At 44.1% G+C, this 15,583-nt stretch overlaps 2 protein-coding genes across 2 annotated transcripts; both read left to right on the top strand.

The window, feature by feature from the left end:
* The first annotated feature begins 6,581 nt into the window (after positions 1–6,581).
* LOC149837716 (uncharacterized) lies at positions 6,582–7,169 on the top strand. Its single transcript, XM_090008107.1, has one exon. The coding sequence runs from the start codon at positions 6,582–6,584 to the stop codon at positions 7,167–7,169; it is 588 nt and encodes a 195-aa protein (XP_089864233.1).
* Positions 7,170–10,426: 3,257 nt separating this feature from the next.
* On the top strand, positions 10,427–12,332 carry LOC149837715 (uncharacterized). The gene is made up of 2 exons (XM_090008106.1): positions 10,427–10,745; positions 12,241–12,332. The coding sequence occupies exons 1-2, from the start codon at positions 10,427–10,429 to the stop codon at positions 12,330–12,332; spliced, it is 411 nt and encodes a 136-aa protein (XP_089864232.1).
* Positions 12,333–15,583: the final 3,251 nt, after the last annotated feature.

The raw sequence follows: 15,583 nt of genomic DNA, 5'->3' as shown, positions 1-15,583 counted from the left end.
AGGCAGCAACAATGGGGTTATAGGTTCAGTAGTGTCTGCTGTTTTGTATCACATATTCTTTATTTGTGTCTTAAGTTTTTTTTAAGATTGTTAAATCCTTATATAAAATCATTGCCTGGGTTTTTCTTTGTCTTGCCTCTACTCTTTTTCCTTTGTCAGTGGTTACAATGTATATTTTGTTTTTGTTTTGATATAGAAAAGAATGATCTCTTGTGCACAGTCCTTCCCCTTGGCATTATGGGTTTCATTCAGTATCTTGTGACCACGGGCATATATAGAATTCCCTAATTATAATGTTTAGTTTTGTGTTGTGTTTATCCTTGATGAGTTTTGAAATTTATTTATGTGATTTCAGCTTGTCTGTTGTTATGAAATTCAGTATATATATATATAAGTGGATGAGCCCGTTCTGTTTCATTTCTGGACAATCCGAGTGTATGAGATTTTAGCCCAACATTGTCTATTTTTTTAAAAGTCTAATTATGTGATTTTAACATGTTCAAATGAATCCCATCATATCTATATTTTTGAAAAAATGACTATATGATTCTTGCAGTCTCAACACTATTTTGTTTTCCAAAATTCAGTATGTACACATATATGCATGTTTGATATATGAGGAGGATGTCTAAACTGAAATTGGTGACTCAAAGGTTGGGAATTTAACTAAGTAAATCTGTGAATATGAAAACAACTTGCTAGAAATAAATTTTTTGACTTTTAATAGTGCTTTGCATACGAATGCATCGGTTTGCATGGCATACTATATGATTGTTGATGCATTAGCTCCTAGGATGTTAGTGGTTTCCCCAGTTGTCTATACTGCATAGGTGGTAGAGATTGATGCATATGACTTGAAATTTTTAAATTTGTATTAGTGTGGCATTATTCGAGAGGTTGTGGACTATGGCTTTTGGACTAGGGAGAGTGTTCTGTGAATTTGCTTAGCATATGATAAATGAAACCTAATAAAGAAACTACACTAAAATTTAAACATTCTCCCATGGATCTGAAATGGCGGTGAGCTCTTTGGATCTGTCATATAATCTAAGGGACCCTATCTCCCACTATGGGAGCATATGAGACAACTACGTGGATCCAAGATGATAATGTATTGGAAAAGCCCATCATATGGTCTAAGAGGACACATCCCCCACCACGTGGATTAGGGGATTTTGATGTCTGTTGTGGTGTGTAACACTTCATCTAGGTTCGAGTTTTGGTGCTCGTGACTCTGTATCCTCTTAGGGTTTAAAATACACAAAAATGTCTATTGAATATACACCCCTTGTAGGCTGGATAGCATATAGCGATATCGAGGAGTTTAATGTAAATAAGATTGAAACAATAATTGTGTGTAAGCATCTTGTAGTGAAACAAAAATTAAATATAAAGAAATAAGATGCAATCATGCATTTAGTAGAGCATCTCATGTTTAGTGCATGTTGGTTTCCATTGACAACCATATGAGTTTCCCCTTGAGTAGTTGGGGCTCTGTATAGTCATGTGGTCACCTTGGAAAGGTAAGTTGATGTATTTGCATTTGACTCCAGATTGATTGGACTTTGTTTTTAGTTGTACTTACACTATTGTATTACCTTAGAACGTGTTGCGTAAAAGACCTGTGGAGACAGTTAATGTCTCACCCTACTATTTGATTGATTTTTAGGTGCCCATCAGTAGCAAGGCAAATGGAGGTAGACACGTGAGACTCGGGAACCTACATGGATGGATTTGAGACGCTTCTGTCATATATTTTAGAATTTTTATTTTGTAAATGAATTGCCTTTATCAAAATATGTGAACTTTTGTCATACTACAAATGAAATGATATTTTGAACATGTGTGCAACTTCTCTATACCTTGGATCAGTTTTTGGGACCTAAATAACTTGTTATGCTCCAAAATCTCTAACCTAAAAATTTAGCAAAATTTTGAAAATTTTCTTTTTTTTAACAATGAAAAACAATATTTTTCATGCAGGGGTTAAATGACTTTGGAGCGGGTTACAAGTACGTATTACTAGCGAAATACTAAAGAATTTCAATTCAAACTATTCATGAATCATTTATGAAAAACCAAAATGATTTATATTTCATAAGTCCTTAACAAAACCTAGTGAATCAGATGGAAATGATAGAGTTGAAATATAAACAAGTACTTAGGATCAAAACAACTGAACAAAATCTTAAGTTTGGCCCGTGATCCCTAGAAGATCTGGTCCTCGTCGCCATCACTGCATCCCATCATTGAGTGTTTGGCATACCATTCTTCACTTATATTTTGTATAATAATTGTAAAAACCAGGAAAAAAAACTAGACCCGGGTCAGATTCGGATCCGAGCCCATTTAAGAGGAGGGCAATCAGTAGGCCGTAAGGGCCTACCGAGCGGCACCCGCCCCCCTTCTACTGCTTATAAATGAAGCAGGGGGAGGGGGGGAAAGTATTGAATGCTTTCGCCTCCCCGTCGCCTCTCCTCTCCCCGATGCCCCTCCCCTCCCCCCCCCCCCCCTGAATTTCCCCCTCTCTCCGGCTCCCCCCTCCTTCTTGTTGTCCCCGACACCTATTGTCGTCGACACTCACCGTCGCCGACACCCGCTATCCGCCTCCGTCTGGCGCCATCTGCCTCCACCGGTGACCTCCAGGTGAGTCCCCCTCTGCCTCATCTTCTTGTTTTCCTGCAAGAGAGGGGGAAGCGAACCCCTCTGCCTGCGGACTCGACAAGGCAGGGAGGGGGTGGCTTCTGATAGGGGGGTGGGCCCCTGCCACCGTTGGTTTTCCGGCAGGAGGGTGGCCCCTTCTGCCTCCTTTCTATTTTCTGGTAGGAGGGGGTGGTGGTTTCCTGCAGGGGGGTTTCGCCCCCCTGCCTTGTGTTTTCCGGCAGGGGGCAAGCCCCCCCGCCTTCTGGTGTTTTCGGGCAGGGGGCAAGCCCCCTGCCTTCTAGTGTTTTGCAACAGAGGGTTTTGCCCCTCTGCCTTGTGTTTTTCGGTAGGGGGTGAGCCCCCTACCTTCTTATGTGTTGCGGCAGGGGGTCTCGCCCCCCTGCCTTGCATTTTCTGGCAAGGGGGCGAGGCCCCTGCCTTCCTGTGCTCCTCGGCAAGGGGCTTTGCTCCCCTACCTTGTGATTTCCAGCAGTGGGCGAAGCTCCCCGTGCTTTCCTATTGCTTCCCGTCAGGGAGGGGGTTCTGCCCCCTGTTTCCTATTGAGGTGGGTTTGGCAGGGAGCCTCTGCTTCCTCCTCTGTCTTGTTGCCTTTGTCTCTCTTGTGCAGGGAACTGAGCTCTCTGCCTACCCTAGTATTTGGGGTCTGGTACCACTGCAGGTCTTACCGGACCCGTTCCTTGTAGTATTATGGAATATTGACCTTTTTAGCTTTGCAGGTTGCACTACGGAGCCTTCTCGTGCTACGCGGCCCGAGACAGTGATCACTTACGCTCGCAAGCATATAGACCCTCGAACCCCTTCTAAGTAGGGGTTTGCGTAAAAATGAACAGGAACAATGAACTGCTAAAAACAAAGGACTTAACAAATAAATTAAAACATTTACATATAGTATACATGTACGTCCTTAACTGCACTTTACTTTTCCTGCACTTTACTTTTCCTGCATTTTACTTTTCCTGCACTTTACTTTTTCTGTACTTTACTTATCGTTATCATCGCACTATATATGCCAAGGCTTTCCTTTTAGTGTACCTTTCTTTATTATCTTTTACTTCCACGATGCGGTTTCGCGATCCTGGTCCCGTTTCCTTTCTGTACTTTACTTTTTGTTGTCGTCGCGCTATATGTGCTAAGGTTTCTCTTTTTGCACTTTCCTTTCTTGTCTTTTACTTCCAGGACGCGGTTTTGCGATCCTGGTCCATGTTGATTTCATTTGTTGTTGCTTCTGCTATTTTATACATATATATGTCACTCCTCTTTTTAATGTCGTAGTCTCAACCCTGTCGTGGATTGGCAGGGTTTGACAGCAGAGCTTAGCCTAGCGCAAGAGCGTAGGTATCAACGTTTGAACTCTGCAGTGAGTTACGAAATGAGATATTGGTTTTCCTAACTCGAGGCAAGACCCTCGTTGCAGGAAGGGCTGTTATTTCCTGAGTTTGAGCAAACATTTGGTTTTTGGTACTATTACGGCACTAATATAGTTGGCACGGTGCAATGAGTACTACGAGGTAGATTAGGCCGCGATCGTGCAATGATACTGATTTAGAATACACCTAAAGGGTCTCAGGCGCCTTCACAGGCAAGATGCTAGTTTGGGTCTAATGGACCAGGGCATGGAGAATGAGGCAGCGGTTAAGAAACCGCTGTCGCGCTCAATTCGACCTAGCTTCGCCAAGAGAGAGGACGAAGGGTACCAACTCCGATGGACAGGCCATTAATGGCTATTTACGGGCAAAAGACTCGGCTTCCCCGGTCATCGAAGATTAGGGAAAAGAGGCTGCACTAGATAGTCTAACACTTCTGCAGAAGTTGGATGCATCCCTATTGGGCCTTTCGGGGCTGGCTCTCTCAACCATCGGTCGTCCCCTTAGGATATGATTCAGTCAGTCAACCGAGGTATCTTAAGATACATAGCATAATAAACCCTCAGATTGGTCTCGACTATTTCGGCTCGTGTGGCATGTATGTACCCACCTGGCCGGTTAACAAGTGATAACTAAATTAAGCATGCTCACCCTTCGGTTGTTGTTTTTGCATACTTGTGGTATTACGTGCTAGCATACTGGTGAGTTTCATGTGCAGTATATCTTTTCTCATTGTTGTTGTTGTGGTATGCTTAACTGCTTTACCTGCTAGTTGTTCTTGTTCTTTTTGCACTCCTACTAGTTTTTCACAAGACTGACCCATTTTATGGGCAGGTGATGAGTAGCGGCGACAGGCAGTCAACGGTGCATGCGACGTGGCTTGAGGTTATACTTTTTTTTCCAGACTTCTGACTGTCGTTGCAGGTTTTTGGAGTTTTGGGTTTTTATTTTCACTGGGGGTTGGGCCTCTTGATGATTTTCTTTGTACAATGACTTTTTATTAAGAATTTAGTATTCTTTTCAGTTGTCTGCTATCTTTCACCGTGGTCATGTTTGGATTGTCGAGCTAACGTGCCTGAGATTTGCAAAAACTTGATTTCCAAAATAGAAAGATACTTTTTGAAGGGTTTTCGGAACAACAAAGTTCAAACTTTCAGGGATTTTCCTCAGAAAACTTTAATTGTCAAGTTAAGAAATTTTGGGGCATTACAGAATTGGTATCAGAGCTAGAGGTTGTGAAGAGTAAAGTCTCGACTACCGAGCATCCTGTTGCACTGTGAGTAGTTGTCCTCTTTTCCTTATTGTTATAGTTTTGGCCTAATTGGGGTAAATTTTTTATTCTATGAGCCAGCTGTAAGTTGGATGCATCTGGTGAACCTACCAGTAGTCCTGGTGGGTCTTCGCGTAGAGCGCGCACTCGCATTTCTTTGAAGGGTGGCCCCTCTTCGAGTGAGGGTCGACCCGAGGGATTTGCGACTGAGTTTGGGTCCTGTCGCTCTCCGTTGCCCATTTTCACGGATGAGTGGTGCACCCCGCTACCTTTGGCCTTCCATGTTCCATTAGCGACAACTTGGGCTGAGGTTTTTTCACGGGTAGGCGGGTGGGTGCCTTCCTTCGTCCAGGTTCATCAGCGGGTTGTTGGGGTGGATTCTGAGGAGCCTAACCCTCGGGAGGCAGAGTATAGCTGTGATCGTTGCGGCATGCTCGAGCACTTCTCAGATCAGTGCCTTTGTCAGATTAAGCCTTCAGTCGCTCAGGGTTCAGTCGATCCCGTTCCTCCAGCCCCTGCCTTTGTGGCCTTCTCCACCCCAGAAAACAGGGGGGTATCTCCTCCTCCACTGCCTCGGGTCGAGCCAGCAGTTTTAGGCAAGATCCCAGCTCTGTCAAAGCTTCATACGCCAGCCTCTGTAATGCCGATTGTTGTGCCCGAGTCTCTGACCATTTATGTTTCAGACTCGGATGTGTCGTATTCTCCATAATACACGCCTGCTACTCCTCTTTACGGGGATTATCCTTCGGAGGATGACGATGATCTCCCATTTACCCCCAAGCGCAGATTTAGACGCACAGGGAATAAGAGAGAATATCTTTGTCAGTTCTCTGGTCCCCTCTGAAGGGAGTCTTGGGTGTTAAGAGTTGGTCTGGGTCTATATACTTTTTGTACTAGACTACTCTCATTTTGATGTTTTTGTATCGGCATTGCCGAATGTTCTGGATACTTTGTATAAAAGGAAAGATGAAATATAATTAGATATGTTGCTTTTTGTTTTAGTCGTAAGCTTAACTTAGTTCGTCGTATTATTTTCAAGGATGAGGAGAAGTTCGAACAAAGATTTCGTCGACGAATGGTCTGAGCAAAGGGGATTCGTGATGGATACTCTCAGCACTTTGGTCGAGGCGATCAGAAGTCAGGTCGTCACATAAAGAGAGCATGTTCCTACAAATTCAAGGGTCACTTACGAGAAGTTTTTAAAGCTAGACCCTCCAACTTTCTCCGGCAAGGTGGATCTCGATGCCGCAGAGCAGTGGATCCAAGAAATCGAAAGGGTGTTTATGGTCCTTTCTGTCTCTGATGAAAAGAAGACTTTATTTGGGTCCTTCCGATTGAAGGACAATGCTAGAGTTTGGTGGGACGCGACTCAAAAAAGGCATTTCCCAGATGCAGAGGTCATCCCATGGGACGCTTTTAGGCGTGTGTTTTACAAAAATTACTTTCCTCATGCGAGAGAAAAGAAAAAGGTGGAATTCTTGGAGCTGTGTCAGGGCAGCTTATCGTTGGGCGATTACATCGCCATGTTTCAGCAATTGGAACAGTATTGCCCTACCCTTTTTTATAGTGAACGCAAGCGAGCAGGCAAATTTGTTTGTGGCCTAAAGGAAGGACTCAGGTACCGGGTCCTTTCAAGCATGCCCGTGACCTTCTCAGCAGCAGTTGAAGCAGCGACCCTCTTAAACAAGGATTGGGAACATTCTAAAGTGGCACAGGTTAAAAAGTCACATGTATCTGGAGGTGACCAGAAGAAAGCACAGTCTCATGGTCAGGTGTTGCGATCACCTTTTCCCGTTAAGCCCGAAGGAGGGAAGCAGCAAGGACCACCTGTAAAGAGGCGATGCCAGCAGAACCGCCCACCTCCTCGATGACCCACAGGGAATGGATGTGTTAGGTGCAAGGGATCTCACGTCGGACAACCTTGCCCCTTGGATACGGGGGTTGTTTGTATTGTTGTAAGATGGGTCACTACGCTCGTGATTATCGCAAAAAGGCGGCCGATGAATTCAAGCAGTCGAGTGGAGTACCTTAGCCTCCTCATCAGCAACAGCCATAGTTGACGTACCAGCAGCAGCAGCAACCGTAGAGCAACGGAGAGAAAAAAGTCTCAGGGTGAGTCTACGCCACTACCGTCGAGCAGTTGACCAAGGGAGAACTCGTACAAGGTACTCTCTTAGTTGTCAGCCATGCTGCTTTCGTTCTTTTTTATTGTGGTGCTATGGACACCTTTATCTCGGCAAAATTTATGGCCCAGTTACAATCGCCTATTCTGCGCTTGCATACAGCTTTAGAAGTATATAATCCTTTAGGAGAGAATGCTAGTTGTGTGATGTTTATCCCTGCTCTCGATGTGGTAATATCGGATCATCTTTTGCCTACGTGTGCCATCTTGATGAATATGTCAGAATTTGACCTCATCTTGGGCATGGATTGGTTGTCCCAACATCATGCCAAAATTGTTTGTCGTCAGGGCAAGATCACCTTCTCTCCTCCAGATTCTCTGAAGGTGGAATTTTGAATTCCTCGACCCATGCGAGCAAGTCAGATGATTTCAGCCCTTAAGGCTCGTAGCTTCATTCGCAAGGGTTGTCCAGCTTTTCTCATCAGCGTCGTTAAGTCGGACCCTACGTCTGCGCTTATTGATACCCCAGACGTGGTTAGTGAGTTTCCAGATATCTTTTCCCAGAAGTTGTCTGGCCTTCCTTTACCTCGTGAGGTGGAGTTTGGCATCAAATTGTTGCCTGGAACTGTCGCCATATCTAAGGCCCCATATCGGATGGCACCCGCCGAGCTTGAAGAACTCAAAAGGCAGTTACAGGAGCTTTTAGATCAGGGATTCATTCATCCAAGCGTATCACCCTGGGGAGCTCTTGTACTCTTCGTGAAGAAGAAGGATGGAACCTTGAGGTTGTGCATAGATTATAGAATGCTCAACCAGGTGACGATTAAAAATAAGTACCCTTTGTCGCGTATTGAAGACCTTTTTGAGCAGTTGCAGAAGGCCAAGATCTTCTCCAAGATCGATTTGAGATCCGGGTATCACCAGCTCAGGATCAAGGACAGCGATATCTCCAAAATAGCTTTTCGCACCCGGTATGGGCATTATGAGTTTACAGTTATGCCCTTCGGTCTTACGAATGCTCCTGTTGCATTCATGGACCTTATGAATCAAGTGTTCAGACCGTTCTTGGACACTTTTGTGATAGTATTTATTGATGATATTCTCATCTACTCAGAAAGTCGGGAGCAGCATCGTGGGCACTTGCATATCGTTTTAGAGACCTTAAGGAAAGAGCAGCTCTTCACGAAGTTTTCCAAGTGCAAGTTTTGGCTCGAGGAAGTGATGTTCTTGGGCCACATCATTTCTAGCAAGGGTGTTTCTGTAGATCCTTCAAAGGTTGAAGCCGTACTAGACTGGTCGCAGCCGCGGAATGTCTGAGACATTCGAGGTTTTCTTGGGTTAGCAGGATATTATAGGCATTTTATCCAAGATTTCTCAAAAATTGCTTTGCCTATAACTCGGTTGCTGAAAAAGGAAGCCAAATTCGTATGGGATGATCGTTGTGAGACCAGTTTTCAGCTATTGAAGGAGCGTCTTACGACTGCTCCTATCTTGGCTTTGCCATCCGGTAAGGGCGGCTTCATAATTTATATCAACGCTTGCGGATCGGGCCTGGGAGGCGTTCTTATGCAAAATGGAAGGGTAATCGTGTATGCCTCTTGCCAGCTTAAGCTTCACAAGAAGAACTACCTGACGCATGATCTCGAGTTGGTTGCCGTCATTTTTGCTCTAAAGATATGGCATCATTATCTATATGGAGAACAATTTGAAGCGTTTACAGACCACAAGAGCCTTAAGTACCTCTTCTCCCAAAAAGAGTTAAATATGTGACAGTGTTGCTGGCTTGAATTTTTAAAAGACTATGATTTTTCCCTTTCTTACCACCCTGGCAAGGCAAACGTGGTTGCTGACGCCCTTAGTCGCAAGTCGTCAGGGGTTCTCGCCAGTGTATTATCAACAAGTTGGAAGTTGCTCGAAGACCTTGCATCCTGGAATCCATTTTCTGTAGCACCCGATCCAGTGAGGTTGTCGAATTTGGTAATTCGACCTGACATGTTCTCCAGGATTGTTGCCAGCCAAAAGGGTGACTCTCACTTTGAAGAGTTGAGATCGCAGGCTTTGTGTGATGGTTCTTCTTTTCGCATGGGGGAAGGAGACAGTGTTTGGCTTGGGCAGCGCCTTTGGGTCACAAATGACCCCACTCTGAGGAGTGAAATTTTAACTGAAGCCCACAAGTCGAGATATATTGTCCACCCGGAGAGCACAAAGATGTTGAAGGCCCTGCAGAGGAATTTTTGGTGGAATGACATGAAGAAGGATGTGGCTGAGTTCGTCTCAAGATGCCTTATCTGTCAGCAGGTAAAGATCGAGCATCAACGGCCAGAAGGAGCGTTGCAGCCCTTGGATATCCCAGAATGGAAGTGGGAGGGAATCACCATGGACTTTATAGTTGGCCTTCCTAGGACTCGACGTGAGCACGACACGATTTGGGTGATCGTCGATAGACTCACCAAATCAGCGCATTTCCTACCTATCTGCCTCGGCCAGTCTCTTGACAGCCTGGCCGATCTTTATATTCGCGAGATTGTAAGACTCCATGGTATTCCGGTTTCTATTGTTTCTGACTGTGATCCAAGATTCACGTCGAGATTCTGGGGGCAGCTCCAGCAGGCTCTAGGCACCAAGCTGAACTTTAGCTCTGCTTTCCACCCTCAGACTGATGGTCAGTCTGAGCGGACTATTCAGACCCTGGAGGATATGTTGTGGGCCTACATGTTAGAGTGGAAAGGTGAATGGGATTCCCATCTCAGTCTAGTGGAGTTCGCGTATAATAATAGTTTTCATGCTAGTATCGGCATGGCTCCCTATGAAGCCTTATACGGAAGGCCGTGTCGATCGCCCATGTATTAGGATGAGGTAGGAGAAAGAAGACAAGAGGATCCTCTTATGCTTCAACATTATTCAGAACAGGTGTGAATGATCTGGGATCGTCTCCGTTTAGCTCAGAGCCAGCAAAAAAGTTACGTCGATGGTCATCGTCGAGAGCTCATTTTTCTAATAGGAGACATGGTGTTCGTCAAGGTTTCTCCAACCAAGGGGGTTTTTCGTTTTGGGAAGAAAGGAAAGCTAGGTCCTTGGTTCGTTGGCCCCTTTGAGATTTTGGATCGCATCGGCGAAGCGGCCTATCACGTAGCGTTGCCTCCCCAATATACACAGATTCATAATGTCTTCCATGTATCTATGTTAAGAAAGTATGTTCACGATCCTTCCCACATCATCAAGTTCAACGACATTCAGATTGATGAGGATATGAATTTTGAGGAAAGACTGATAGAAATCATCGACTGTCACGATCGGGGTGTTGAGATCAAGGACAACACCTTTTGTAAAGATCCGATGGCAACATCATGGAATCGACAAATGTACTTGGGAACCTGAAGCGGATATTAGGGAAAAATACCCAGAGTTGTACATTAAAAAATAATATTAATGAAAATTTCCTGGACGAAATTTGTTTAAGGGGGTTAGGATGTAAAACCCAGGAAAAAAAATTGGACCCAGGTCGGATCCAAATCCGAGCCCCTTTAAGAGGAGGGCTATTGGTAGGTCGTAAGGGCCTACCGAGCGGTGCCCGCCCCCCTTCTACTGCTTATAAATGAAGCAGAGGGGAGGGGGGTAAAGCATCGAGTGCTTTCCCCTCCCCATCGCCTCTCCTCTCTCCGACGCCCCTTCCTCCCCCCCCCCCCCCCCCCCCTCGGCTCCCTCGATTTCCCCCTTTCTCTGGCTCTGCCCTCCTTCTCACCATCCCTGCCACTCGTCGTCGTCGACACCCACCGTCGCCGACACCCGCTATCCGCCTTCGTCCGGCGCCGTCTTCCTCCGTTGGCGACCTCCAAGTGAGTCCCCCTCTCCCACGTCTTCCTGTTTTCCTGCAAGAGAGGGGGAAGCGAACCCCTATGCCTGCGGCCTCGGCAGGGCAGGGAGGGGGTGGCTTCCGGCAGAGGGGTGCCCCCTGCCTCCTTCTTAGGTTTTTCGGCAGGGGGTGGGCCCCTACCACTGTTGGTTTTCTGGCAGGAGGGTGGCCCCTCCTGCCTCTTTTCTGTTTTTCAGCAGAAGGGGGTGGTGGTTTTCAGCAGGGGGTTTCGCCCCCCTGCCTTGTGCTTTCCGGTAGGGGGCGAGCCCCTCTGCCTTCTAGTGTTTTCCAACAGAGAGTGAGCCCCTTTCCTTCTGGTGTCTTTCGGCAGGGGGCAAGCCCCCTCCCTTCTGGTGTTTTGCGGCAGGGGGTTTTGCCCCCTGTCTTGTGTTTCCCGGTAGAGGGCGAGCCCCCTGCCTTCTTGCGTTTTTCGGTAGGGGGTGAGCCCCCTGCCTTCTTGCATTTTCCGGCAGGGGGTTTCATCCCTCCAGCCTTGTGTTTTCCGGCAGGAGGAGAACCCTCTGCCTTCTTGTGTTTTATGGCAGGGGGCGAGCCCCTGCCTTCCTATGTCTTTTCGGCAGGGGGCAACCCCTGCCTTCTTATGTGTTGCGGCAAGGAGTTTCGCTCCCCTGCCTTGCATTTTCTAGCAAGGGGGTGAGGCCCCTACCTTTCTGTGCTCCTCGGCAAGGGGCTTTGCCACCCTGCCTTGTGCTTTCCAACAGGGGGCGAAGCTCCCTCTGCTCTCCTATTGCTTCCCGTCAGGGGGGGTTCTACCCCTACCCTGTTTCCTGTTGAGGTGGGTTTGGCAGGGAGCATCTGCTCCCTCCCCTGCCTTGCTGCCTTTGTCCCTCTTGTGCAGGGAGCTGAGCTCCCTGCCTACCCTAGTATTTGGGGTCTGGTACCATGCAGGTCTTACCAAACCCATTCCTCATGGTATTATGGCATATTGACCTTTTTAACTTTGCAGGTTGCACCACGGAGCCTTCTCGTGCTACGCAGCCCGAGACAGTGATCACTTACGCTCGCAAGCGTATAGACCCTCGAACCCCTTCTAGGTAGGGGTTTGCGTAAAAAGGAGCAGGAACAATGAACTGCTAAAAACAAAGGACTTAACAAAAAAATTAAAACATTTACATATAGTATATATGTACGTCCTTTCCTGCACTTTACTTTTCCTGCACTTTACTTTTCCTGCATTTTACTTTTCCTGCACTTTACTTTTTTTGTACTTTACTTATCGTTGCCGTCGCGCTATATGTGCCAAGGCTTTCCTTTTAGTGTACCTTTCTTTATAGTCTTTTACTTTCAAGACGCGGTTTCGCGATCCTGGTCTCGTTTCTTTTCTGCACTTTACTTTTCGTTGTTGTCGCGCTATATGTGCCAAGGCTTCTCTTTTTGTACTTTCCTTTCTTGTCTTTTACTTTCAGGACACGGTTTCGCTATCCTAGTCCCTGTTGATTTCATTTGTTGTTGCTTCTGCTATTTCATACATATATATATATATATATATATATATATATATATATATATATATATATATATATATATATATATATATATATATATATATATATATATATATATATATATATATATATATATGTCACTCCTCTTTTTAATGTCGTAGTTTCAACCCTGTCGTGGTTTGGCAGGGTTTGACAGCAAAGCTTAGCCTAGCGCAAGAGCGCAGGTATCAACGATCGAACTCTACAGTGAGTTACAAAATGAGATACTGGTTTTTCTAACTCAAGGCAAGACCCTCGTTGCAGGAAGGGCTGTTGTTTCCTGAGTTTGGGCAAATATTTGGTTTTTGGTACTATTGCGACGCTAATATAGTTGGCATGGTGCAATGAGTACTACGAGGCAGATTAGGCCTCGATCGTGCAATGATACTGATTTAGAATACATCTAAAGGTTCTCAGGCGCCTTCACAGGCAAGATGCTCGTTTTGGTCTAATAGATCAGGGCATGAAGAATGAGGCAGCGGTTAAGAAACCTCCATCGCGCTCAATTCGACCTAGCTTCGCCAAGAGAGAGGATGAAGGGTACCAACTCTGATGGACAGGGCATTAATGGCTATTTACGGGCAAAAGACTCGGCTTCCCCGATCATCGGAGATTAGGGGAAAGAGGTTGCACTAGATAGTCTAACACTTCTGCAGAAGTTGGATGCATCCATACTTGGCCTTTGAGGGGTGGCTTTCTCGACCACTGGTCGTCCCCTTAGGATAGGATTCGGTCAGTCAAACGAGGTATCTTAAGATACATAGAATAATAAACCCTCGGATTGGTCTCGACTGTTTCAGCTCGTGTGCCATGTACGTACCCACCTGTCCGGTTAACAAGTGATAACTAAATTAAGCATGCTCACCCTTCAGTTGTTGTTTTTGCATACTTATGGTATTACGTGCTAGCATACTGGTGAGTTTTCTGTGCAGTATATATTTTCTCATTGTTGTTGTTGTGGTATGCTTTACTGCTTTACCTGCTAGTTGTTCTTGTTCTTTTTGTACTCCTACTAGTTTTTCGCGAGACTGACCCATTTTATGGGCAGGTGATGAGTAGCGGCGACAGGTAGTCAACGATGCATGCGACGTGGCTCGAGGCTATACTTTTCCTTTCAGACTTCTGGCTGTCGTTGCAGGGTTATGGAGTTTTGGGTTTTTGTTTTCACTGGGGGCTGGGCCTCCTGTTGATTTTCTTTGTACAGTGACTTTTTATTAAGAATTTAGTACTCTTTTTAGCTGCCTGCTATCTTTCGTCGTGGTCTTGTTTGGATTGTCGAGCTAACGTGCCTGAGATTTGAAAAAACTTGATTTCCAAAATAGAAAGATACTTTTTGAAGGGTTTTCAGAACAACAAAGTTCAAACTTTCAGGGATTTTCCTCAGAAAACTTTAATTGTCAAGTTAAGAAATTTCGGGGTGTTACAATAATAGACTAGTGAAAGCCTGGTAGGTGTACACTGAATCACATGTTTAATGTAACCAACAGTGTTATGTGAACCATAGTTTCATTACGAGTATAAACATTCATTATATGCATGCATACATCATCTTCGAAACATGCGTACAATTATCTAATTTCATGCATGCATACGTAAAATATCCAACACATGTGAACATAATTATCGTACTTTACTCATAAAATATCTAGTGCATGTGAACATAAATATCATATTTTGTTCATAAAATATCTAATGCATGTTAACGTAAATATCATATTTTATTCATAAAATATCCAATGCATATGACTGCAAATTATTCAATATTTGAAAACATGAATGTCATATTTTATTCATAAAATATCCATTGCATGCGAACGTAAATATCATATTTTGTTCTTAAAATACCCAATGCATGCGAGCATAAATTATCAAATGCATGTGAATGCAAATATCATATTTTATTCATAAAATATTTCATGCAAGCGAATGTAAATTATCCAATGCATGCAAATGTAAATATCATATTTTATTTGTAAACTATTTCATGCATGCAAACATAAATTATCCAATACATGCGAACACAAATTTTATATTTTATTCATAAAATATTTTATGCATGCAAACATAAATATCATATTTTATTTATAAAATATTTTATGCATGCAAACATAAATATCATATTTTATTTATAAAATATTTCATGCATAAGAATATAAAATATCTACAAACTTTAAATCATACATAAATACACTACAAGAAAATTGTGTATTAGCGACGGACGCTTTCCGTGGCTCATTCGTCGCTAACGTGTTTAACGACGGATGAGCGACGAAAAGCATCTATCGCATAATTTTGGTCGCTAAAATACGACAAATTTATCTGTCGCTAATTAGCGACGGATCATGTCTGTCACTAATTAGCAATGGAATAGAGACAGATCATGTGTGTCGCTAATCCATCGCTACATAAGGACTGATTTGGTTTTGCGAAGGAATGTATTTTGTCGCTAATCTGTCGCTATGTGAACACCCCAAATTTTCCAAAAAAATCCAAAAATTCACTTTTTGCCCCTGACCTCCATCTTCTGAATAAATCGGGTGAATTCTTGATCAAAATTCTATTCATTTCTTGAATTTACTGGAATTCAGATTCAATTTTCATATCTGATCCAATTTCAGATCCAAATCGGATATCTGGATCAAATTTTGAGCCTGAATCTTCTATTTTTCAAAAAATCAAAAAAAAGTCAATCTTTTGTATTTTCTCAGACATTTCATCTGGATCTAGGCTCAATTCAAGATCCAAAATCAATATTTTCTCAAAATCTTGGATCCAAATCCATTTTGGAGTTCATTTTCTGAAATA

The sequence above is a fragment of the Nuphar pumila genome, chromosome 5 (genome assembly GCF_984573655.1).
Source record: "Nuphar pumila chromosome 5, dmNupPumi1.hap1.1, whole genome shotgun sequence".
NCBI lineage: Eukaryota > Viridiplantae > Streptophyta > Magnoliopsida > Nymphaeales > Nymphaeaceae > Nuphar > Nuphar pumila.
The sequence above is the reverse complement of the archived record's forward strand: the minus strand, read 5'-3'. Positions and strand labels throughout refer to the sequence as shown.